The following is a 24,970-nucleotide window of genomic DNA, read 5'->3' as shown; positions in this document are numbered from 1 at the left end:
ATAGGAGAAATATAGAGGCTAATACGAGGGTGGTCTGAAACGTTCTCGGCCTAAGAATGAAAAAACGAATTTCTAATTTAAAATTATTTTTATTTTTCAACATAATCTCCCTTAGTAGTAGGGTAGGCACTAATAACCAGATCAAGATCAAGATAAGATAAGGAATCATGACGTGAATGTTTGTTGTTATCAGATGAAGATAAGTGACGTCATTTGTTAGTTGTAAATAAGTGATGTCATTTGTTAGTTGTAAATAAGTGACGTCCTTTGTTAGTTGTAAATAAGTGACGTTATTCTTTTGAATGGAACGGAAGATATATTAGTGGATAAGGCATTGTGTAGTGATTAGTGGGACACTTTTAACCAGATCAAGATCAAGATAAGATAAGGAATCGTGACGTGGATGTGTGTTATTATAGAGTTTGGAATGTTTGGAATTTCACTGGGGGGGCCCCTTCTGTCAGGGACATCACGTGGTAAGTTGGGTTCGCGTATAGCATTGTGGGTGATATTTAGAGATAAGCAATCGTGACGTTATGTGTTTGGAAATTTCTGGGAAACATGTCTCTCTGTGATATCACATGGTGTTTTGGTTTGCCTATGGAATTGTGAGCAATGTTTTTGAGATAAGATATTTTGGAATTTTCCCAGGGTCACACACATCCGTGATTGTCATCATGTTTTGTCTTTGGTTGTCTATAGATCAAAAAAAAAAAAAAAAAAATCAGCTAACGCCTTTTATTCCCATATAGGGAGTAGATGAGGCTGTTTTTAAGCCCTATCTAACTTTTGGAGACTGAGTGGGCAGTTCAATCTCCACTGGTACCTAATCAGAGATAGCTGGCCCAAGGCTATCACTAATTAAGTGGCACGCAGTTAAGAGAGACGGCTCAACAAGTGCCGCCATCTCGTGGTCCCTATATTTAATGTCTGAAATAGTGTGGATTCGACGGACGACTTTCATGGGTTTACGGAACGAAAAAGTCGACTTTCCGGGAGAAAAAACCTTCTTGCCCATGCCAGAGATCGACTAACTCTGGAACCGGTCGAAAAAAGCTTAGAAAAATTTCCTATAGTCGCCGCCTAGATTCGAAAGCAAGAAGTCTTCCTTTAAGCGCAGTGGCATGCAACCGCCACATCCACTGAACTACACAGGCTCTTTTTTTTTTAAAAAAAATCAGCTAACGCCTTTTATTCCCGTATAGGGAATAGACGAGGCCGTTTTTAAGCCCTATCTAACTTTTGCAGACTGAGCGGGCAGTTCAATCTCCACGTTGTCTATAGATGGCTGTACTAATTTTCCAATACATTTTGGGGCATTTCTTTCCTGTTAAAGAATTCTTAGAGTAGAGTCGTAATGGCGGCAGTGATTAGGCTTTTCTGAATAATTTAATTATATGCTGGTGTCCCCTCAAACACACACTTTTTTTTCCATAGCTCATACATATTGTATTCTATATTCATATTCTAAAGACTATGAAAATTCTTTCTAGAAATTCTAATGATAATTTAAATTACTTACAGTCCTTCCAGAATGGCTCTTAAAAATGTCAATATTCCAATTTTTTTCCCATAACTCAATATTTTATTCTATATTGATATTCTAAAGACTATGGGAATTCTTTCTAGAAATTGAAATAAATTCGCTCTTCTAAATGCGAATATTCCAAAAAAGATATTCCAAAATAGTTGAATTTTATATCTACAGCACAACACAAACGCTCACACAGAACAATATTTCTGTAAATTACCAGAAAATATAGTTGACTACATCGTTTAGATTTCCACCTGTTTGGTTCGGTTCGTTTTCTAGGAGATGACTGATTAATTTCTGGTCTTAGTTTTCGACCTGTATCACACTATATTGCGCGAAAGTTTCATTTTGGAAGGAACGGTCAGAGTTAAGGGTCAAGTAAACAGTACTATAAGGAAAAACAAACTAGTCAAGTGTCTTTGCAGTTACAGCAATTCGTTCATCAAGTGCAGCTGTCCTATTGTGTTGTGGTGTATTGTGTCCAGGAAAGTAAAGTAAAGTAAAATAATGGGTGAGCCACAAAAGTCATTGAAATTTTCTTTCATCAGGAAAATAGCAGCAGACAAAATTCTTCACATAGCTCTAAAAGGATGGAAACCGATTATTATTTTAGAAGACACGTGAATTGTGTCCTGATATCCTCGGCTACTTGCAAAGAAGAGTTGACTACGAAATGGACCTCAGTGAGTGTTATATTCTGAAATGCCAAGATGGGGAACTAATACTTGATGACACAGGAGCTGATGGAAGTAAAGTTTTTTCTATTAGTTGTGAAGAAGCTGAGAAATTTTCACCAAAAATGTACGACATTGATAATCGTGATGTCGTACTTTCAAGATTTTATCCAATTTGATAAAAATTCTTTATTTTGGGACATTTACGAATATATTACAAAAGCTGTTTGTGTATGTTTGCTGACAAAAGAATACACAGAATGTTTAGGAAGGCATGGTGTCATTTCCAGACTGACACAATATCAAATGTATGGAGCTGTGTTTACCATGGTATCTGTTTTAAAAACTCTTTTGTGTGACCAGCTATTTTGATATAATGTAACCAAGAAACAGTGAGTAACAAAAATTTTATTCATTGAACTCTTTGGAAAATGTTAAGAGTGTAAACTAAATATTGTGAAATATTTTTAGGTAATTACATGATTCGAATTTTTCTCTGTGAATATACTTGTAAATAGTATTTCAGCAAAATAAAATATGCATTTGTAAACTTAAAAGTACAAAAATGTGTGCTCTTGTTGTTATGTTTTTCGACAGTGAAATTTTTACTGAGTTATTCTGATTAGAATTTGATATTTAAATCCATAACTTTATACCTTAATGCATTCTGTTTAATTATTGTAAAAAAATCACTACTGTGAAATTAATGCCAGGAATGGGGGAAAAAGGTGTTGAAAACTAATCTATGTAATTGATTATTTTAGAAATTGTCTAATGCTACCTATTGACATTGTTTGAGTTATCTGAAAACAATTCATTCACATAATCGAAAATCCAAACTGTTAGAATTTGGTTGTTTTACAGAGGTTGTTTTACAGCAGATAATTAACCTACAAAACATGACTTAAACTCTTAAAGTTTGGTATAGAAAAAATGTTAGTACTCTCCAGATAACACAAATATAAATTTTACCTTTCCCCACTCAAAGTAAGATAAAAACACACCAACAGTATATCCAACAGCATGCAAAAACATGTCGTTGGGTCATCTGCACAAAAGGTTCATTTTTGAAGGAACGATCAGGGTAGGGCATAGTAAACAGTACTATAAGAAAAAACCATAGAGTCAAGTGACTTTGGACTTAAGGTAAGCGTTCATCCACTGCAGCTGATGTATTATGTTGTGGTGTTTTGTGTTCGGTAATGTGAAAGTAATGCGTGAGCCACAAAATTCTTTGAAAGTTTCTTTGTGAAAAGTTCTAATTGTTCAGAATTTTGTAACAGAAAGTTAACATAAAATATACAATCACAACTAATAATCAGTGAAATAATAATAATTATAATAAATAACTATTTATTTGTGGTGTCAAATGAAGTAATGTAAGAAGAAGAAGAATGAAAGAAAACGAATATGCAAAACTTCAGTGGGTGAAAAATACGAATTTTCAGTTCTCATTGCAATAATTGATGTACCATTTCTTTTAAATAAGACTTTAAATTTATTTCCTAAAGAAATGTGCATTTCTGATGGAATTATTGTAAGATATGCTTTGACAAAATCACCTTGTAGATGGAAAGAATTACCTGAAAGAGTTAAAAAAACAGAATTCTTAGTTAATAAAATATAACCATCAGCTGAAGTGGGAAATTGGTTCACTATCTCTGGACAAACTAAGAAATTGGATGATAGAATCAACATGCAAATATGAAATATTACTCGCCAAAGGAAGAGAAAAATCAAAAACATTAACAAGGTTAATAAGGAGGCCTGTTCTTGATTTAAATGAAATTGAATGTCCAAAACGTGAAACATAACGTGTACTTTTAAATGCTTTTGGAAACATAACGAAAGATGCTGTGCTTTTAGTAATGTACTAAAAGCACAGTCAGAAATATATGTATTGGTTCCAAAAAAATAAATATGCAACCCTTAATTTTGCTACAGTAATAAATTCTCAATGATCACCAAATGAAAATTAACTTTCAGATGAGAGTTACATTCAAAAACCACATGATGGCAATTCCTCAAGCATGGGATGAACCTTTGAACAACAGTGCAAATTTAACAATAAGAAGATTAAGGAAAAACAAAAAAAATAGATTGTATTTTTCACTTTATTTATTTTCTGTATGTTAGATTCAGTAAATACAATTTGTAAATAATATTTCACTCAAATAAAATGTGTAAATTTAATGAACAGATTGGGTGTCATTGATGTGTTATACAAATTTAAGTAAGACCATAACATTTTTTTTACTTGTGAAATTTCATGCCACAAACTAACCAGAGACTTTTTTTTGACTCAGTGAATTAAAAGTCTTATTTGTTTATGCAAGCCCTCAGATATTTCAAGAAACTGTCAACTCATGGAAGCAAAAGGAATAATCAGGTATTAAATTAATAGCCAGAATTATAGTGGAGAAGATTTCACCTGAAAAGTCACAATACTGTTAGAATTTGGTTAATTTACAGAGAGACATTAGATATTTGAAACCAACACGTTACTAAAACTCTTAAAATGATTGCTGAAGAAAAAAAGGTATCGTAGTGTGCAGATAAAATCAAGTGAATCAACATGCATATATCAAATAATAATCATCATTGAAGAGAAAATAAAAAAAACATTAACGAACTTAATAGCCAGACCCGTTCTTCATTTAAATGATACCAAATGATGAAAACAATATTTGCATGAATTTCAAAACTTTGAAAAATCTGATGAATTTCTTGTTTATACTGATCATAAATATTTATTTGAGGGTGCACATTTCCCCCCTTTCTTTCTTTCTTTCTTTCTGAGCTAATTTTCATTTGAAATAAGAATAAATAATTATTTATTTGTATTGGAGAGAATATCTAATATAATAATTGTGTTAATATATATATATATCAATATCCCTACTGTGAAATAAATGTCTGGCTGAGAGCACAACAGTCAATGGGGACTAACGGAAATGAGTTTTACATAATTGAACCATGTAAAAACCATAGTTCAACTTGTTTTGAAATGTCACATGGAGAAAAATCATGTGAATTAAACGTAAGCACCAGTGTGAAATCATACTCTATAAATATCAGTGCAAATGTGAAATCAGAAGAATAAGAAAAAAAACTGTCTTTTTCACTTTATTTAATTTCTGTATATTAGATTCAGTAAATACAATTTGTTACAGTCAAATAAAAGGTAACAAAGAAATTAACAAAGTATATGTATTACAGAGCTAATATTCATTTGAAATAAATTCCAGTTTCCTAGCTGCACAAAACGTAAACAAACAAACAAGCTATCTACTTGAAAACAATAACTGTATAAAATCCTTAATCAGGAATGAATAATTTTAGGATATTAGTCATCACAATCATGTGAATGCTAATCACTTAGTCATATATAAGTGTTTGAGAAACATCCAACCGTGGGAAAATGATACCATTTGAACAATACCGCAACTCATATATTACAGGATAGGATTAATACAAACAGTTTCATAGTGTGATAGAGATGGAAAACTAAGACCGTAAAATTAATGAGTCATCTCCAAGAAAAACGAACGGAACCAAACGGGTGGAAATCTAAACGTGTAGTCAACTATATTTTCTCGTTATTTACAGAAACAGTTCTGTGTGAGCGTTTGTGTTGTGCTGTAGATATAAAATTCAACTATTTTGGAATATCTTTTTTTGGAATATTCTAAAGACTATTCCCATAGTCTTTAGAATATGAATATACAATAAAATATGTATGAGCTATGGAAAAAAAAATTGGAATATTCGCATTTTTAAGAGCCATTCTGGAAGGACTAAGTAATTTAAATTATCATTAGAATTTCTAGAAAGAATTCCCATAATCTTTAGAATATGAATATAGAATATAATATGTTTGACCTATGGAAAAAAAAGTGTGTGTTTGAGGAACACCAGCATATAATTAAATTATTCAGAAAAGCCTAATCACTGCCGCCATCACGACTCTACTCTAAGAATTCCCACCCTTTAACAGGAAAGAAATGCCCCAAAATGTATTGGAAAATTAGTACAGCCATCTATAGACAACCAAAGACAAAACATGATGACAATGACGGATTTGTGTCACCCTGGGAAAATTCTAAGATATCTTATCATAAAAACATCGCCGATAATTCCATAGGCAAACCAAAACACCATGTGATATCACAGAGAGACATATGTTTCCCAGAAATTTCCAAGCACATAACGTCACGATTGCTTATCTCTAAATATACCCACAATGCCTTAATAGAATGACTTGCAATTTCACATGGATGCTTAGGACAGATGCACGAACTTAGAAAAAAATCGTGAAGATAGTGTTTGCTATCTATGGTCGAGACCGAGAACTTTTCAAACCACCCTCGCATATTCAGTGACTAATATATATCAGGCCTGTGGACTTTTATATGGGGATAGATTGAAGATTTGTGGGTCAGTTAAAATAATCGGCCGATAGACTGAAGAGAGCTGATATGATAAAAATATATAAGTTGCTAAGGGAGTATTATGGAGCAGATGCAGAGCAACTTTTTTAATATGAGGGTGTGCTGAAAAGTTGGGATAATCACCATTAAAGATTTGAGGTAGAACCATGTAATTTATACATTATTCTACACATTCCCCAATATGTAGAATAATTTATCTGTTACAACGCTGCTGCATTCTTTGCAATCTTCTGAGAAAAATGTCTTTCCCTTGTTGCACAGCTGCAGATATGACTGCACATATGGTAAATTTTGTTCCTTTCACGTGTTTCTTTAAATTTGGGAATAGGAAGTAGTCAGATTGGGGCAGTTCTGACGAATAGAGTGGGTGAGGCATACATTGAAAGCCAAAGTTTTGTATTGTCTCTTGGGTTTCATGGGCAGTGTACATCATCCTGCAAAAGCAACACGTCTCTGCCCAGTTTCCTGCAGGATTTTCCTTCAGTACCTGTTTCATTTCTTTCAGAGCTGTTGAAGAAACTGTTGCTGTAACAGTTTCATATTTTTTAAGGTACTTGGATTACGCCATCCATATCTCAAAAAACAATAGCAAGAACTGTCCCTTCTGACTTTTGGTTTCGAAACTTTTTTGACCGTGGAGAATGTTTGTGTCTCCGCTCCATTAACTATTGTTTGATCTCTGGGTCATAGTGATGAAGCCGTGTTTCATCAACAGTCACAATACGAGCCAAACATTTGCACCTGATTTCTCAAAATGACTCAAAACCCCCTTGAGATGACAGCACTTGTTCTCTCTTTTGGTCTGCATTCAAACATTAGGGGACCCAATTTGCCAAGAGCTTCTGCATGTCCAGATGTTGGTAGATAATGACCCAAACTCATTCCCAGGATATCTTTAGAGCAATGTTTTTGGCTGGTATTCGTCTATCATCAAATATCATGGGATGCTCTGCATCAATGTTTAAAGGTATGATCGCTGTAGAAGGTCTTCCTGACCTGGGACATCAGTTGTCTCAGGATGCCCAGTTTTAAACTTGAACACCCATCTGCAACTGTTCGATATGCTGGGACACAGTCCCCTAAAGTCTCACACAAAGTTTGCTAAATCTCATTTGCAGACTTTTCTTGCAGGACGAAAAACTTGATAACGGCCAGCACCTCTGTGACTTCGGATTTCTTCAAAACTTCTGACATGTCTTCTCATATATCTTAAAAGAAAAAGAACAAATTATTACAATTTGCTGAACATGGCGGTTAAAAGGTTTTAAGATATGTTCTTTTTTCTGATTACATGAATTGTTTTAATACATTTTGTTCTAGGTGTTTATCAGAACTTTTCGGTCCCTCCACCTGGTATATGTTAGAAGGAGAGAGAAGAAATGATCATCTTCGGACATTGGATAAAATTGTAGTCATCAAGAATGTGAGGCTTATATATATATTTTTTTTCTCTATGAGGATTTTGAATCAATGGAATAGATAACCAGAGGTGGTTGTCAATGAGTTTTCGGTGAATCAGCTTAAAGAAAGATATAATGGATATCTGGTGAATAATGGTAAGTGTGGGTCTCCTGCAATGAATTTTCGTTGACTTCATGGCAGAGACATTGCTAGGGGAGGGCAGAGGAGACTTTCCGCTCCCGGGCGGCACTTTCAACCTTTTTGAACTTTTGTAGTTAATTCTGAAATACAGTCTCGAGAACTCATTTCCAAATATTGTAATACTACTGTGAATTTTCCTCACAATTGCTGTAAGTGTTGCTAGTTGAGAGGAGTTTTTCTTAATAAAATTGATTAAGAATTACCTACATTACTATGAAATTGACTTCGTGAATGTAATCGAATTTTGCTAACAGAAAACCAAGAAAAATAACATTTTAGAATGTTGAAATTAAAGTTTTACTTCAAAAATAAACATAGTGTTTTAATTTATTTCCCTATACGTCGTTTTGACTTTTTGTAGTATTTTTGGTGTGTATTGAGAGGGGCGACAAACTCAGGGACCTCCCCAGGCGGAAAAAGCTCTAGATACACCACTGCTTCATGGAGATGTCCAGATAATAATAATCTTAATGAATGTACATAATAATAATAATAATAATAATAATAATAATAATAATAATAATAATAATAATAATAATAATAATAAGTACATTATATATCACTGATAGTCTTGGACTAGGGCTATGGGTTGTGCTGATTGGTTACCAATCTTCAAAGAAGTTACATAGGGCTAAAACAGTCTCGCCTACTCATTTTAGGAATGAAAGGCATTAGTAGATTTTTTTATAACATAATAATAGGGAGTTATGATTATTCCTTTAAATAATAATGAGTAATTTTAGCAGTTGAAAAAAATGATTTTTATCTTAATTAATTAATTATTTATTTATTTGACATGTGGCTAATTTAATAACATGAGACATTATTGCCATACGTTGAGTATAGGGACAAAAAAAATCTTGTACTTAGGGCTGTATATGAAGTTCGGTGGTTCATATTATATGGAAGTTTGTTGAATTGCCGAGTTGCTTAACCATATGCATGTACGAGTATAACTATAATTACTTGTTATGTTTGCCATATACCTAAGGATTCATTTGATATAGCAGGTTTTTTCCCCCCCAGTTTATCTGGAGTTTTTCATTCTGCAAGCAGGCAAATTGGCCCCCTGAACACATGGATCTACAGCCATAAATACTTAATCCCCCGTGAGGGGGATCAACTAGCCCCAATAGCGACGGGGGAGAAAAGGGAGGAAACTCCATATCAATAAATAAATAAAAAATTTGATATAGTCAAAAATCTATTATTGACATTTCCAATCATATTGATGATTGGAAAAGAGGAGTGCTATTTTGGAACACCAGAGCCACCACGGTTTGCAATGAGTTTAGTTTCACCATTAAATATTCCAGTAGCCAACTAACGGATTTTTACTCGTTTCAGAGTTAGTCGATCTCTATATGCTCAAGTAGGGTTTCCCTTCCAAAAACTCTGGTTTTTAATCTGTAACTCAAGGAAATTGGCTGTAGAACTCACACTATTTTAAACTGGAATAATGTACAATATTAATGTCAGGGACCACGAGCTGGTAGCACTTGTATGGCTCTACTCACTTTCCTGAATGACTGGTAAAAAAGCATCGGTGGCATTGAGCTATCTATCTGTGATTGACTAAGGGCAGAGTTTGGCTTCTTCATCAGTCTTCAAAAGTTAGCTAAACGGCCTTAATTAATTAATTTTTGTTTTGGAGGGGGGGAAGCATTACTGGATTCTTTTTTTTTAGTATAGCAAGATATACCACATCTCAAAATGGACTTAAATAAGGATTTGTAGACGAGTTTCTAGTATTTGGTGGTAGTATACAATGTGCTCGATGTTTGAATAATGTTAGTATTTGGTCTCCAGGAGCAGGAATAGTTCGGCTTAAATTAATAAATTGTTCCTCGAAAGTGTCAGTTAAATCTGTCTGCTAGCTGCTGAACTTGAGTTTTGCACAAAGTTCTGGATAACAGTTATTGATGCAAGACAAGGTGGTATTTTATTGAAGGCTTCATATTATTATTCAAGTGCTTTTAATTTTTATTTTATTTTGTCGTTGATATAGTTGCGTTTATTTTTGATTGAAGCTTGTTTCTATATTCCGCATTTTTTTAACACTTCAATTACATAGTTTTTTGGGATGCTAGAGTTAGTCTCTTTTTTTTTTGGGAAGGGGGTACATATTTTTAGCACATCATTGCTAAGCTATGCAGTGGAAATTTTGTTAGTAAAATATAATAAATAAATCAGCTAATGCCTTTTATTCCCTTATAGGGAGTAGGCGAGGCTTTTATACCCTATCTAGCTTTTGGAGACTGAGTGGGCAGTTCAATCTTCATCAATAGCCAATCAGATATAGCTGGCCCATATCTATCACTAATTATAGGCAGCCACTGATGAAGAGGCTGGCAAACAAGTGCTGTCATCTCTCGGTACGTAAGCCTAACAGGATATGTTACTGTCTGAAATAATGTGGGTACTACGGTCGATTTTCTTGAGTTTACGGAAAACTCGAGTTTCCTCGAGACAAAACTCGTTTGCCCATGCCAAAGATCGACTAACTCGGGAACCGGTCGAAAATAGAATAGAAAAAGTTCCTCCAGTCGACGACTAGACATGAACCTAAGTCTAATTTCGAGCGACCAAGCGCAGAGGACGCAAACGCCACTTTCACTGAGCTATACAGGCTTCGTGAACTTGTTAGTTCTACTCTTTATTTTTCGGATAGCATTCTTGTCGATGAGAATGAGTTATAATTTTTTGTGAATGTCGGATTGCGTTATGGGAAACAACGAAGTTTTTCTAATTTCTTAAAAAAAAAATCAGCTAACGCCTTTTTATTCCTGTATATACAGGGAGTAGGCGAGGCCGTTTTTAGCCTATCTAAATTTTGGAGACTGAGTGGGCAGTTCAATCTCCACTGGTACCCAATCAGAGATAGCTGGTCCAAGGCTATCACTAATTAAGAGGCACACAGTGAAGAGAAACGGCTCTACAAGTGCCGCCATCTCGTGGTCCCTGACCCTAACACAATATATTTAATGTCTGAAATAGTGTGGGTTCTACGATCGATTATCTTGAGTTTCCGGGAGAAAAAACCGGCTTGCTCGTGCCAGAGATCGACTAACTCGGGAACAGTTCGAAAAAAAGGCTTAGAAAAATTTCCTCTAGTCGCGACTAGACTCGAAACCAAGTCTTCCTTCGTGCGGCCAAGTGCTGTGGTGTGCAAACGCCACATCCACTGAGCTACACATGCTACTTAATTTCTTCAATCACATCGATATCAGCTTTTAATTAAATAATTAATTTAAGTTAGTTTGGTGTATGATGGAAATGGGGTTTTGTTTCTCCAGTGTTTTGGATATGAATATTTGATGTGTAATAGTGGATTGCTAGTATTGCTGTAATGGTTAAATAAAAATAAATAAATCAGTTAACTTCTCTTCTCATTATCAAAGCTGCATGGAATGCAAATGGACTGAGCAACAAAATCCTGGAACTGCAACAGTTCACTCACAGATACAATCCTGATATAATCTTAGTAAATGAAACACACATCTCAGGCCAGCTAGTAACCCTAAATTATGGAGCTACATATTGTTCAAAACAGACAGACTCACCACCAGTGGAGGACATACAGCCATATACATTAAAAACCATCTAAGCCACAACGTCCTGACCAATCCGCAAACCAAGAACCTAGAGATAACAGGTTTTGGAGTTAATACAAACAATGCTGGCAGTATCAAAATCTATGCTGCATACAATTCACCCAGCATTCCATTACTGGTATCAGCATTCCATTACTGGTATCTGATTGTTATAGCCGTACCCACAGAGCCCACCCATCACCCAGCGGGAAGCTCAGATGTACTTGACATTGTCATTCTCAGAAACATCGGATCCCAGTATCGGCTGGAAACGTTAAACGAGTTATCTTCTGATCACAACCCTATTCTGCTAAAGATCGGTACACAAGAGCAATTCTCTCCTCTGCACTCCTTTATATCTTGGGACAAGCTCTCCAGAACTCTCTCAGATCACATCGACCCAGTACCTATTATCCACAATAAAGAGGAAATAGACATAGCTGTAAACAACCTTACCAGCCAAATCAAAAAAGCAATAGCATCAGTTACCCAAACCACAGTCTTTCACCATAGCGGTTGGATCCCTGAGGAAATCATGGACCTAATCAGATTAAAAAACAAAGCCAGAAAGAGGTACCATAATATAAGAGCCTCGAAAGATTAAACAACTCTGAATAATTAAAATAAACAAGTATGTGAAGTTCTGCAAAAACATCGAAACCAAGATTGGGAAACCAAACTGACCAATCTAAACCCAGAGGACAACTCCATATAGAAATTCTTGAGAACCCTCCGCACTAAATGCCAACCTATACCCCCAATACAGACCAAGAAAGGAATTGCTCACACAGATAAAGAAAAAGCCAAGCTCTAATTGACAGCATGGAAACTCAACGTAACCCCTCTTATGAAAATCTGAACATCAATCTTATCTACAAGATTCACTGCCGAGTCAAGCAGGTATTAAGACAACAAAAGGATAACTCAGAACCTATCGCACCCACTTCGCCAGCAGAAGTTACAAATATCATAACCCATCTGAACAACAACAACAAGGTTTCAGGTCCAGATGGAATCACAAACAGATTAATCAAACTACTCCACAGAAAATCCATCGCGCATCTAGTCAACATAATCGATACCATCCTCAGATTCAAGCATTTTCCCATAACTGGGAAGATGGCGGATATGACGCCAATCAAAAGACTGGAAAGAACTCTCAACTCCCCGAAAGCTCCAGACCTATCAGTCTTCTAAAAGTCATCCTTACAAGGCTTCAATCGGCAACGGATAAATTAGGTATTAATCCAAATTAGCAGTTCGGATTCAGAAGATACCATAGCACTGTACAACAAATACACCGACTGGTCGAATATATTACAAAAGGTTTCAACCGGAATCTCTACACAGCTGTGGTCTTTACAGATGCTGCGAAGGCTTTTGATAAGGTGTGGCATCAAGGTCTTCTCTACAAACTCATCAAATTCAATATACCAATTAATCTAATAAAAATAATTGACACATACCTCAAAGACAGATACATGCAGGTCAAAATAAATGAAACTGTATCAACCAGATGCAAGATCACAGCAGGTGTGCTGCAGGGCTCACTTCTGGCTCCCCTGCTATTTTGTATCTACATAGCTGATATCCCTCAAACACTCAAGTTCAACAATCACTGCATTATATGCAGATGATACCGCTTTATTAGCAAGATCTCTCACCCCCAAACTGGCTATCAGAAGACTCCAAAGCAGTATTCATAAACTGGAGAAGTGACTGATGGACTGGAGACCCAAGCAAATCCCCATAAGAGTTCAGCCATACTGTTCTACAAAAAGAAGGTCCAGACCAAGGAGGACATTCACCTACTAGCTGTCAAGATTCCATGGCAGACTGAAGTCAAATATCTCGGCACGATGCTTGACAAAAAACTCCAATTCACCAGTCATATAAAACACATAAGCTCGAAGACATCCAGCAATCGCGCAACTCTATCCCATGATCATCAGAACAAGCAAACTGGATACTCGGAACAAACTACTCATATACAGGATGGTAATATACCCAGTCATCACTTATGCATCTCCTGCATGGAGCCATACCTCGAATTCAAATATTCAAAAACTGCAGAAGATACAGAATAAAAGCCTGAGAATTATTCTGGAAGCCCCATGGTTCATTAGAAACTCCCAGATTCACAGAGAAGTCAACATTCCCTACATCACATCCCTCCTTTATGATCTAGCAGAAAAGTTCTTCACCAAGACAAGCAATCTTCCAAACCTGCTGATGAAGCAAGCTTCAGACTACAATGAAGCAGAATTCTACAAATACAAAAGACCCAAGTCAATTTTATGCTCAGCTGAACACAGCTAATCTCACTGCCCTTCCAGGGCGAGCTTAAAGCTCAATAACTCGACACTCAAAGAACTTTGTTCTCAGACAAAGGGGAATATGAAAATCATATGTGCTTCACCCATCAAACCAGTAACGTTCTGCATTCTGCGAACGTCTCTTCTCCATAGGAAGTAGGCGAGCTGTAACGTTTGCGGATATGAAGTTATATCTAACACCAACAGTAATATGGGCTACAATACATGCAGTGTCTTCATTTACCATTTCCTCTCTAGTATAAAATAAAATGTTTGCTAATATTAATAATAATAATGATTATTCATGATTGGTTAAATAATTAAGTGAATAGGACTAAAACGATCTCTCTTACTCCCTATACGGGAACAAAAAAAAAGGCGTTAGCTGATTTTTTTTAGCTGAAAGTATGTACAATAGGGTTCAGCTATTGATGTCATGTATTGGAGCTGAGAGGAGGACATTTGTCAGTGTGTTATGTGATTACTATCAAGTTGGTTTTTTTTGTGTGTTCTTTCATTTAGTGAGCTTGTAAAACGTAATTAAATTAAAGAAATGGCGCAAAGAGTTGACTAGTCACCCAGAAAGTGATGTAAAATAGTACTATTTAGTGAACAAGGCTACAGTTATGAAGAAATTAGAAGAAAAATTGGTGGAAATTTAACCAAAGGTGGCATTTCTAAATTTTTGAAGAGCTATTAAGAGACCCAATCACTACAAAACCAGATTGGTAAAGGCAGGAAAAGGTGCACAACAGCAACTGATGATAGAAGAATTGAGAGACTGTGTCTACGTGACAGAAGAAAATCATCTGGGTGTATACAATGTGAAGTTGAGTGCAAAGACTGTTCAGCGCAGACTGCAGGAATTTGGTCTAAATGCAAGAATTCCACGAAAAAAGCTATTTTTATCCCTCAAACAAAGGTTGAAAAGATTAAACTGGGCTAAAACCCATGTTGACTGGACAGCAGAACAATGGGACAGTGTTATTTGGATTGATGAGACCAAAAGCTCTCTGTTTGGTAGTGATGGCATAAAATACGTAAGGAGAAGAATCGGAGAAGATTTGTATCCTGATTGCATTACACCTACCGTGAAACACCCACTTAGTGTTATGATCTGGGGTTGTATGACATCAAAAAGTGTGGGCAGAATTTGCGTGATTAATGGGAATATAAATGCCCAAAAATACATAAATGAAATACTTGTGCCCAAACTGAAGCCTTCCGCACGTGATCTTTTCCAAGATAATGAAGCATTTATATTTTAACAGGATTCAGCTCCATGTCATGTTGCTGCTGTGTGCAAAAATTGGTTTCAAGATAATCATATTCCACTGGTGGAATGGCCTGGGAATAGCCCAGACCTTAACCCAGTCGAAAATGTATGGAGCTGACTAAAGAAACTTGTTAGTCAGAAGCAACCCACCAATAAAACCCAATTAATAGAAGCAATAATTCAATCTTGGTTTCACATTATAACAGCTGCAGAACTAAAAAACTTGGTTCACTCCATGGGAAGGCGTTGTAATTAACGCTAAGGGTTACCCAACTAAGTATTAACTCACATTGTGAGAATTTTTGTGTATCTCATTTTTTCTATGTGTTTCACTTTTCATCTTTATAACTGCTGTTCTAATAAAAAAATTCTTCATAAAAGTCTTTGCATTACATTCTTGATTAAATTATCTTTCCATTGATATATAATTTTATAGTGTTACACCAAAAAAAAAAGTGGTGTTATGAGCCATCAAACTCCAAAAATACACTTTTTCCAAAAGGTTTCCACAATTTTGGCCACTAGTGTAGAAGCAGGATTTGTTCAAAGTTTATTTCGTATACATTGGAATTTTAGCGGATGTTCGTTTTTTTATCATTTATTTATTTTATTATATTATTATTAATTTGCAGGAATACCTTTCAAAGTGAAGGAAATAATTAAAATTTGGTCAATTACGATTTTTCTACATGTAGGCCATTTATATACTAACAACATTATCCACCGACTTCAAAATACACATTCTGCAGTTAATCAATGAATCGCCTCGTTAAAACATTCATTCTTGTTGTAAGCGTAAGCGGTGCAAGGGCACCTGTGACTGATGTGCCTAGTACATGTTATAAAGTGTTATTTTTGCCTTAAAAGAGTTTAAAGTGATGGTAGAAAAGAAAGATTAATTTGATATTCTTCACAAATGGAATGGAAGTACGAGGCATAAAACGAGCACAAATTACTTTGTACACTTAATATGCTGGATTAGTGGTTGTCAACCGGTGGTATGTTTGCTCTTTTCAGAACGGGTAGTAATACGATTTTAACTTTTTTTTTTATAACCAAGTGAAAGAGCGAATGAATTGGATGTTTTGCGCGTTCAGAAACACTAAAGGAATGTGGCTGCATACATATCACGAGGTTAACCTTGATTTCTTCAGCAATATATACAAATCGTCTATATCGATATAAAAGTAGTGCACAGATTTGTACAGTGTGTGTGGAGCGGGGAGACAAAATATTTTGTTAGTTTAAGAAAACATTATCTACGACATTTTGCGTAACTTTGCGCTATTCTCACTGAAAGGTAACAAATTGCATGACATGCTAATATCGGAATTTAGATTCGATACGATCTTTCTCACGTTACCTCGTAATAATAATGGTCTTCCTACGTCGCAGCTCCTTCGTTATCGACGATGCACGTTAGTTGGAAAGAACTACGTTCGAGTCTCGTCTAGAATGTGAAGAACCTTCTAAGGACTCAACTGGAAGTTAGTTCGCCAGTCTCATACGGAGGTAGCTTCTGTTCCTCAAAATAGACAAACTAGCCAGAAGAAAACACGCAGTTAACAGACATAATACACTGGCCTTATAGCCTCAGTTTCTTTAGTTGTAATTGAAAATAATTCTTCCCCCTCTCTTTCTCTCCTGCTCTAATAGAAAATAGAAAATTAGACTTAACAAGAAATGTTTAAGTCAAGTCTAATAAGCATTTCTTATTAGACTTAATATTTTTATTAATTGTTAATGCATTTTTTGTATTTGAATGTTAATTACATTTGATCTCAAACCAATTTATCTACTCAGCAGGGGGAAAGGAAGAAAATGTGCATGAACTTCTTGTTCACGACTATATTCAACTTCTTGTCCTGTGGTATGAATTGAATAAACCAGGCATAAATAAACCTTTAAATGCAGACATTCAATAAAGAATTATTATTATTATTATTATTATTATGATGCCTCCAAGGAGTCCTTGGACTCATCATGGGAGGGTATGCTACTCCAACTTGCAGACATATAAAGTAAATAAGGAAGTACAGTTCAGGCATTAAATAGTAATTGTCAGTTCAGTAACCTAATAATGATAGCATTCTTAGGTTTTTCAGGAACAATAATAACACTTTCAAATTAACCACCTGATTTAAAACTAATTGAAATTAAAAAAAAAAAATTAAATTTGACAGGAAAAAAATTCCATAACACTTGAGCTCTGACATGCAATCATCTACATGCAAATTATCTACTCAACATCACAGCTAGTGATGTTGAGAAGTAAAACACAAATAGAGCAAGTATTTGCTGTATTTGTCTTTTACACTTTTACAATGTATCTCCTGAATATCCTTTTCTTTTTAAATATCTTATTAACAGTGTTTTGGGAAATTTTGGGACATGCGCTCATCATCAGTACCAGCATGGAACATGGTGTTACTGATGACTAGGTTTTAATGAATTTGTGCACTTCTTTAAAACCTTGCCAATTTCTTATGGCAAGAAGACATAAGAAATAAGAAGAGCGTTATTGAATATCTTAATGCTAGTTTAGGATGCAATAGTATACAGGGATTTAAAATAGGAAGTGACTATTTATTAAAAAAAAAAAAACAATGAAAGTAAATTTCAAAAAGAATTAGCCAAGAAGCTTTCATAGGTGAGCTGTAGGCTCAAATATACAAATACTATGAAAGCAGCCATTCGAAAACAAGAACCAGTTGATTGATTCAGACAGAGAGGTATGCGGTGAGATTGTTTGCAAGGCTAGAAAAATCCAAACATCATGGTCAACTGTAAACTCAAGAAGTTAAAGAGGATCATGAAAAAGAAGAGAGCACGCACTGAAAGTTGTTGCTATCAAATAAATCAGCAGAAGTACTTAAAGAATAATACACAGGGGGGAAAAAAATCTAAGAAAGCTAAACAGTGTCTAAAGTAGCTAAACAAAAGTCATGGAAAAATTGGAAGTTACAAAAGGAAACTGTGAGCAAGAGGGTGAGGAGTGGTGTCTGGAGTAATTATTTTGAAAGGAGGTATCATGTTGAATGAAACAGTGGTCAAAAATATATAGGAGGGAAGCAATCAGGAATACTTTTACTACTCATAGTAGAAAAAAGTCATCAAATGATGATGGAAAAGCTGAGTTTTCTAGTAACATTTATGCAAGCATATTTACAGGGTGTTCGGGATAAATTTGACATATTTATAATTAATTATATTTTTCCGTAAGTTACATGTATTAACACACACTTCTCTTCATTTAAAAGTTTGGACCCTTCTTCATTCATATACAAGATGTCAGAAAGGATGGATAGCTGGAACCCACCTGAATCATGGAAGAGAATAACTTGTATCATGATGATTCGTGCCCGCCATCAAAATAAGGATATTACGACTGCTGCCCAATGCTCCCTGAATACAGTAAAAACAATCAGGCATGAACTAGAGACTTGCAATGGTGACTACGAGGATGTAGCAAGAAGAAAGATCCCTAGCAGACGATCTGATTGCGTTCGTACAGCAGAATTCCTCGCAAATCTGCAGGAACAGGTGTTGAAGAACCCTGGCATTGGAATTCGGGCTTTGTTCGTGGAGTTGCTAACTGTAGTCAAGCCCTGGATAACAAGGGTAGCCAATGGTAGGCCGTATGTATGGCAGCAGGATTCGGCCCCTTGCCACACCTCTGGGAAAAGTCAAAAATGGTTGTCTGAAAATTTCTACGACTTCACCAGTCCAAATGTTTGGCTTCCAAACTCCCCAGACCTTAACCCCATGGATTATTTTGTATGGGGCGCAGTTGAAAAAGACACCAATCGCACTTCCAGTAATACAAAAGCCCAGTTAATGGATAAAATTAAAACAGTTTTTGCGGCCCTTCCCAGGGAGACTGTAGCATCAGCTTGTTCGAGGTTCCGAAGCAGAATTGAAGCTGTGATCGATGCTAATGTTGGTTATTTTGAGTAAATCTTGTTGATAGTATTGTAATTAACTCTGCCTGTAATGTTTTTTTGTCAATTCATTAAATTTAATAGATACAAAGAAGATTTTCTTTTTCCTTACGAAACTGTCAAATTTATCCCGAACACCCTGTATTTATTTTTTGGGGGGGGGGGGAGGAGTTTGAGTTTCTGGCATATATGTCCTCAAACTAATAGGCTTTGGGTTCAAATCCCATCATAGGCATGGATGTTTGAGATTATACTTTAGGTGGAAGACGAGTTTCATTGTTCAGTGTGAGACAACGGCTTTGCTTATTAGAGGCCTATAGTGGCTCAAAAAAGTTCCATGTTTGATTTCAACAACAAAATAAAAAAAATAAAATAAAATAAAATTAATAAAAACAGATAAAAAAATCCTTAGCCTAAAAATCCTTACTTAAAAAAATCCACAGTACTAATGTATTATAAGTTTGTTACTTTTTTTTGTGAAGGGGAATCACATAAAAATAAAAATCTTAAGAGAATTCTAAGAAAAATTGTGCCAAGGAAACTGAAAAGAGTAAGGCTGGGTTCAGGCCAAATAGGGGTTGTCAGAATCGTATTTTCACTTTGTGCAGATAGACAAAGTACTAAGAGAAAAGTTGCTCAAAATGCTATAGTTATATGGTGTCAGTGTGGTATTCCATAGTGCATTTAGAAGAAAAATGGTGCATTGTGCCTTTTGATTGGAAAAGTATTGAGTTTGATCCTTGTCATGAAGAGAGGAATCTTTATGTGGCATTTTTCAGTTGAAGGTGAGTTAGCTGATCTCTTTCAAAGGTAGCAGAGTTTTTTTATATATCAAATTTTGTGGATGCTAAGGTAACTACAGATTCCTCAGCATTCAGGAAGGATTTTATTAGCTGAGGAATCTGTAGTTACCTTAGCATCCACAAAATTTGATATATATATATATGCATGCTATAGACCAGGTGATGGAATAGATGGTGGGGATAGTATGCATAGGCAAATAGAAGAAATGAGTGGAAGGAGGGTAATTATTATGGGTGATTTCAATTATGGTCATATTGACTGGAAAGAGGAGAGGGCACATGGGAGGAAGGAATTGGATTTTATGTGGTTATTAAGGGACAACTATCTACGGCAACATGTAGTGGAAAATATCAGGGGGCAGAGAGTGCTGGACCTTGTAATTGCAACTGAGAATGTGGCTGTAACGAACATGACCATGTTGCCACCAATTGGGGAGAGTGACCATAAGGTCATGACTTGGGAGGTGGCTAAAGGAGTGGAATTTACAATTAAGACAGGGTACATGTGGAATTACCGGGCTGGTAAGTATGACAAGCTTAGGTGTGTGCTTGGCTCAGTGCCATGGCATGTAAAACTGCAAGGGCTGGAAGTTGATAGTGCATGGGAGGTGGTTAAGAACTGTTTGCAGGAGGCAATGGTTGACTGTATACCAAGAGTCCGAATAATAAATCGAGTAGGGGTTAAATGGATGAATAACACTATTAAGCTTGAGCTGCAAAAAAAGAAACAATTGTGGAGGGAATTTAAAGAGAAAGGTGACCATCAGGCACAGGAACAGTATAAAGCTCAGGCCAGGATGGTAACAAGGGTGGTAAGAAAAGCAAAAGCAGATTACGAAAGAAAATTGGCCATGCAGGCTAAAGAGAATCCCAAACAGTTTTTTCAATATGTTGCAAGTAAAAGGAAAAATGCTCATGGTAGAATGATCTTAAAAAATGCTGAGGGTAGGGAGGTAACCGAATCAGTCGATATTGTGGAATTACTGAGCGAGCACTTTGCAAGAGTATATCGTCCAGGTGGTGACTTTGCAGGAATGGAAGAACCAACAGCTTATACTGGAATTGTGATGAATGAAGTAGAGGTAACTAGTCTATTACAGAACCTCAATGTCAATACATCTGTGAGATTGGATGGTATACCAGCTCGTGTCGTACGTGAAGCGGCTAAAGAATTGTCAGTGCCCTTGACCATTTTGTTTAATTTGAGCCTCGGGTCTGGGTCAGTCCCAAGGGGGTGGAAAGAGGGGAAAATAGTTCTGCTGCACAAAGGTGGTTCCAAGGCTGCTGTTGAAAATTACCGGCCAATCAGCATAACAGGAATCATTATCAAGGTCTTAGAGAAAATAGTCAAGAGGAAAATACAAGATTGGATAGAAGAAAATGGGATACTGTATCGGGGACAGCATGGTTTTGTGAAGGGTAGGTCATGCCTCAGTAACTTGCTCATGTATTATAACACAGTGACGGCTGAACTGGATAAGGGTAATGGGTTTACAGTGATTCTACTGGACCTTGCTAAGGCCTTTGACAGGATACCACATGGAATTCTAATCAGTAAATTGCAGCATATGGGGATGGACAGAGCGTTGGTGAGATGGATAGGAGGGTGGTTGACGGAGAGATATCAGAGAGTGGTTTACTCAGGAGTAGAGTCCACAAGACGGCCTGTGACTAGTGGTGGGTCACAAGGATCTGTTCTTGGACCACTGCTGTTTAATTTGTTCATTAATGATATAGGAAAGGATCTGAGAGGAACAGTGCATTTGTTTGCGGATGATGCGAAGTTGGGTAGGGCAATAGTGAATGCAGATGATGTCAAAATTTTGCAGGATGATTTGGATAGATTGGAGGTCTGGGCTAAGGAGAATGGATGTCAATTTAATGTGGCAAAATGTAAGGTTATGCATTTTGGGGTGAAAAGATTGGCGGCAGTTTACTGCATTGGTGGAACTGTGCTCCAGGAAATTGATGAGGCACGAGATTTAGGAGTGTTGGTGTATAAGGAATTGAAATTTAGGGGACACATTGCAAAAGTGGCCAAATCACCTCATCAAATCACTTGGTTGCTGAAGAATACATTGACAAGCAGAGACAAACAAGTTGTTGTTCCTCTGTATCGAGCCTTGATAAGACCCCACTCGACTACTGTGCCCAGATTTGGTCACCTAGGTTTCTTCTTGATGGGGAGGAGGTGGAGAGGATCCAGAGGTGAGTGACCAAGATGATAGCAGGTCTGTGGAATGAACCTTATGAGAACAGGCTGAGGATTTGTGGGTTGCAAAAATTGGTTGATAGGCAGAGGAGGGGAGATATGATTGAGACATTCAAATTACTGAAGGGTTTATATAAAATTAATTCAGAAGATATTTTTGAGAACAGGGCTGGTTGTGGAAGGACTAGAGGACATCCATGGAAACTGGGCAAAAGTGTGGTTAGTAAAGGTGTTAGAGCTGGGTTCTTTACTTTTAGAGTAGTGAATGAGTGGAACGCGCTCCTTGAGTCTGTGGTGGATGCTGTGACAGTGAATGAGTTTAAGGCGAGGTATGATAGATACTGTATCAATGTTGAATAGTTGTGATGAATATGATTTGGGGCCTCCCTTGATGAGTCTAATGGCTCCCTGGAGTTGCCCGTAGTAATAGTAATATATATATATATATATATATATTTTTTTTTTTTTTTGTTTTGTCAAGATACTGCTTTTCACCTGTCCAACTGCTAACTGTGCATATGCTAAATGTGCTTAAACATTAAATTTAATACTGCTCTCACATTTGGGATGGTGCACTGAAAGCCTGCATAATTCTTGAAGCTGCTCAAAAGGTGGTTCAGCCACTGTCTCACTGATGGTCTGTTTTTGCTGAAACAGACAATCAGTGAGATGGTCTGTTTCATCCATCCTACTGATGGATGCCAGTTCTTCTTCCCCATGTCTGCTAATCATACAATAGCATGAGCAGCAGCCATGCAACATCTGTTCACAATTCAACTGCTGATTCACTGAACCTAGTTTTCCCACACCTATGTTATTCTGTTTACCTCTATTTTCTGGAATATTCAGTAGTTTGCTGGAGATGGCTTGAATAAGCTGATTGTTAATTTTTTCACGAGTTTTGTGAGTCATTTCTGAAACTGACAATCACTGAACACCTGACACACAGATAGGCCTATAATAAACTAAAATAAAAAAGGACACTGATGTGTAGAAGTAGGAAGATTTCTTGTTCTATTGTATAAGGCTTTGATTAGGCCACACATGGACTATTGTGCCTGCCCAGATTTGGTCACCTGGTTTTCAGAAGGATGAAGAGATGTTGGAAAGGGTCCAAAGGCGACTGACTAAGGTAGTATCTGACCTCTGGAATGTCGAGTATGAGGAAAGATAGAAAAGATGTAATTTGCAGAGTCTAGTGGAGAGAAGGAAGAGGGGAGATATGATAGAGACCTACAAGTTGGTAAGGGGTTGTTATAGGATCAATGGTGGAGAAGTTCTACAGAGAATAGTGGGAGATCAGGGGAGAACCAGAGGTCATCCCTGGAAACTGTATAAAGAGGGTGTGAGTAGGGGAGTGAGAGGTAGGTTTTTTTCGTGCAGAGTTGTGAGTGATTGGAATGCCTTGCCTGAGAGTGTGGTGTCTGCAAGGAGTTTGAATGTGTTTAAGACGTGGTATGATGAGATGTGTGTGAGATAAAAGGACCTCCTAGATGAGTCTTTGACTCCATGAGATCTTGTTTAATAATAATAATATTATAGACAAACTTATTTGTCAATAAGTTTGTCTATGGTAACATGAAATATCCAGCTGGGGTGTGTTTATTTCAGTATCCTTTGTGCTTTTGCTTTCTTTATACACTTCTCAATGCAGCAGGCTGTGTGGAGATTATCTCCACTGGCAATTTTACCATGACCAATGAAGGAATATTATTTTTTAACAAACATCCATCTAATTTTGCCTGGGCTGCTGCCTCTTAAGGAAATGACATTTCCATGCTGTACTTCTGTCAAAGATTTCATGTTTCTAGAATTGTTGTGAACCTAATAAGATCATTACCCTAAGAAGAAGCAGCCTGGCAAAATCAAGTGGATGTTTGCTGATAATAAAATTAATTTATACTTTTTTTGGGAGTGGGGATTGTAATTTTCCAAATGGAGAACCTGGTTTATTTTTTTTTAGTGAGATTCGGAACAACCTTTCTCGTGAAGTTTTCCCCCAAAACTAAAATCACACAGCTGTTCATGAAGAACATTAGTATATTCTTTTCTCTTCAGCATTGCACCAGTTTGTTCAAGTGCATTGGAGTCCAATGATCTTGCAATGTATATCTTGTATATTATGCATATGATAGCCTGGATTGCTGAGATATGAATCCCACTTTGAGCATGGATGTTTGTAGTGTCTTTCATTCATTCAGTCATATTTATACATGCAGATATATATTCTTCCAAGATGGAGTAGGTAATTGTCATGGGAGAAGCAGACCCAATCCCCACTCTCCCCCTTAAAGGGGGGGGGAAAGGCCTTCCTCAGTAATGAAAAAGAGATCAGACTACACACACACACATGCACACTGCTTGGAAAGAAGTCAACAGCCACCTCCATGGGCAAGAAGCATTGAACCATGTAACAAGTCGCATCTTTGAAGCCAGTATAAATTGGAGGAATATGATGCTCCCAAGTCATCAACTGTGTCTGGATGAAATGGCTGAGAAAACAGAATTTGGAGTTTGAAAGAGGCATTGTGATAGAATGCCATGTTGTAGGCCTATCTGTTCAGCATTT

General features: G+C 36.4%; 1 protein-coding gene across 2 annotated transcripts in view; it reads left to right on the top strand.

Moving 5' to 3' along the window:
• Positions 1 to 16,244: 16,244 nt before the first annotated feature.
• The window catches only part of LOC150101882 (uncharacterized), a 71,791-nt gene continuing 63,065 nt past the window's right edge, over positions 16,245 to 24,970 (top strand). Inside the window, exon 1 of one of the 2 annotated variants that reach the window (XM_090401015.1) lies at positions 16,245 to 16,372. In XM_090401015.1, coding sequence (XP_090257141.1) covers positions 16,367 to 16,372 — 6 coding nt within the window. In that variant the 5' untranslated portion in view covers positions 16,245 to 16,366. Of the gene's footprint in view, positions 16,373 to 16,687; positions 16,746 to 24,970 lie in introns of those variants that run through there. The other variant, XM_090401016.1, reaches the window with a different exon arrangement.

Source organism: Typopeltis vanoorti, chromosome 11, assembly GCF_054136105.1.
Source record: "Typopeltis vanoorti isolate ZY-2024b chromosome 11, IOZ_Tvanoo_1.0, whole genome shotgun sequence".
NCBI lineage: Eukaryota > Metazoa > Arthropoda > Arachnida > Uropygi > Thelyphonidae > Typopeltis > Typopeltis vanoorti.
This window is presented reverse-complemented; position numbering and strand designations above follow the sequence as displayed.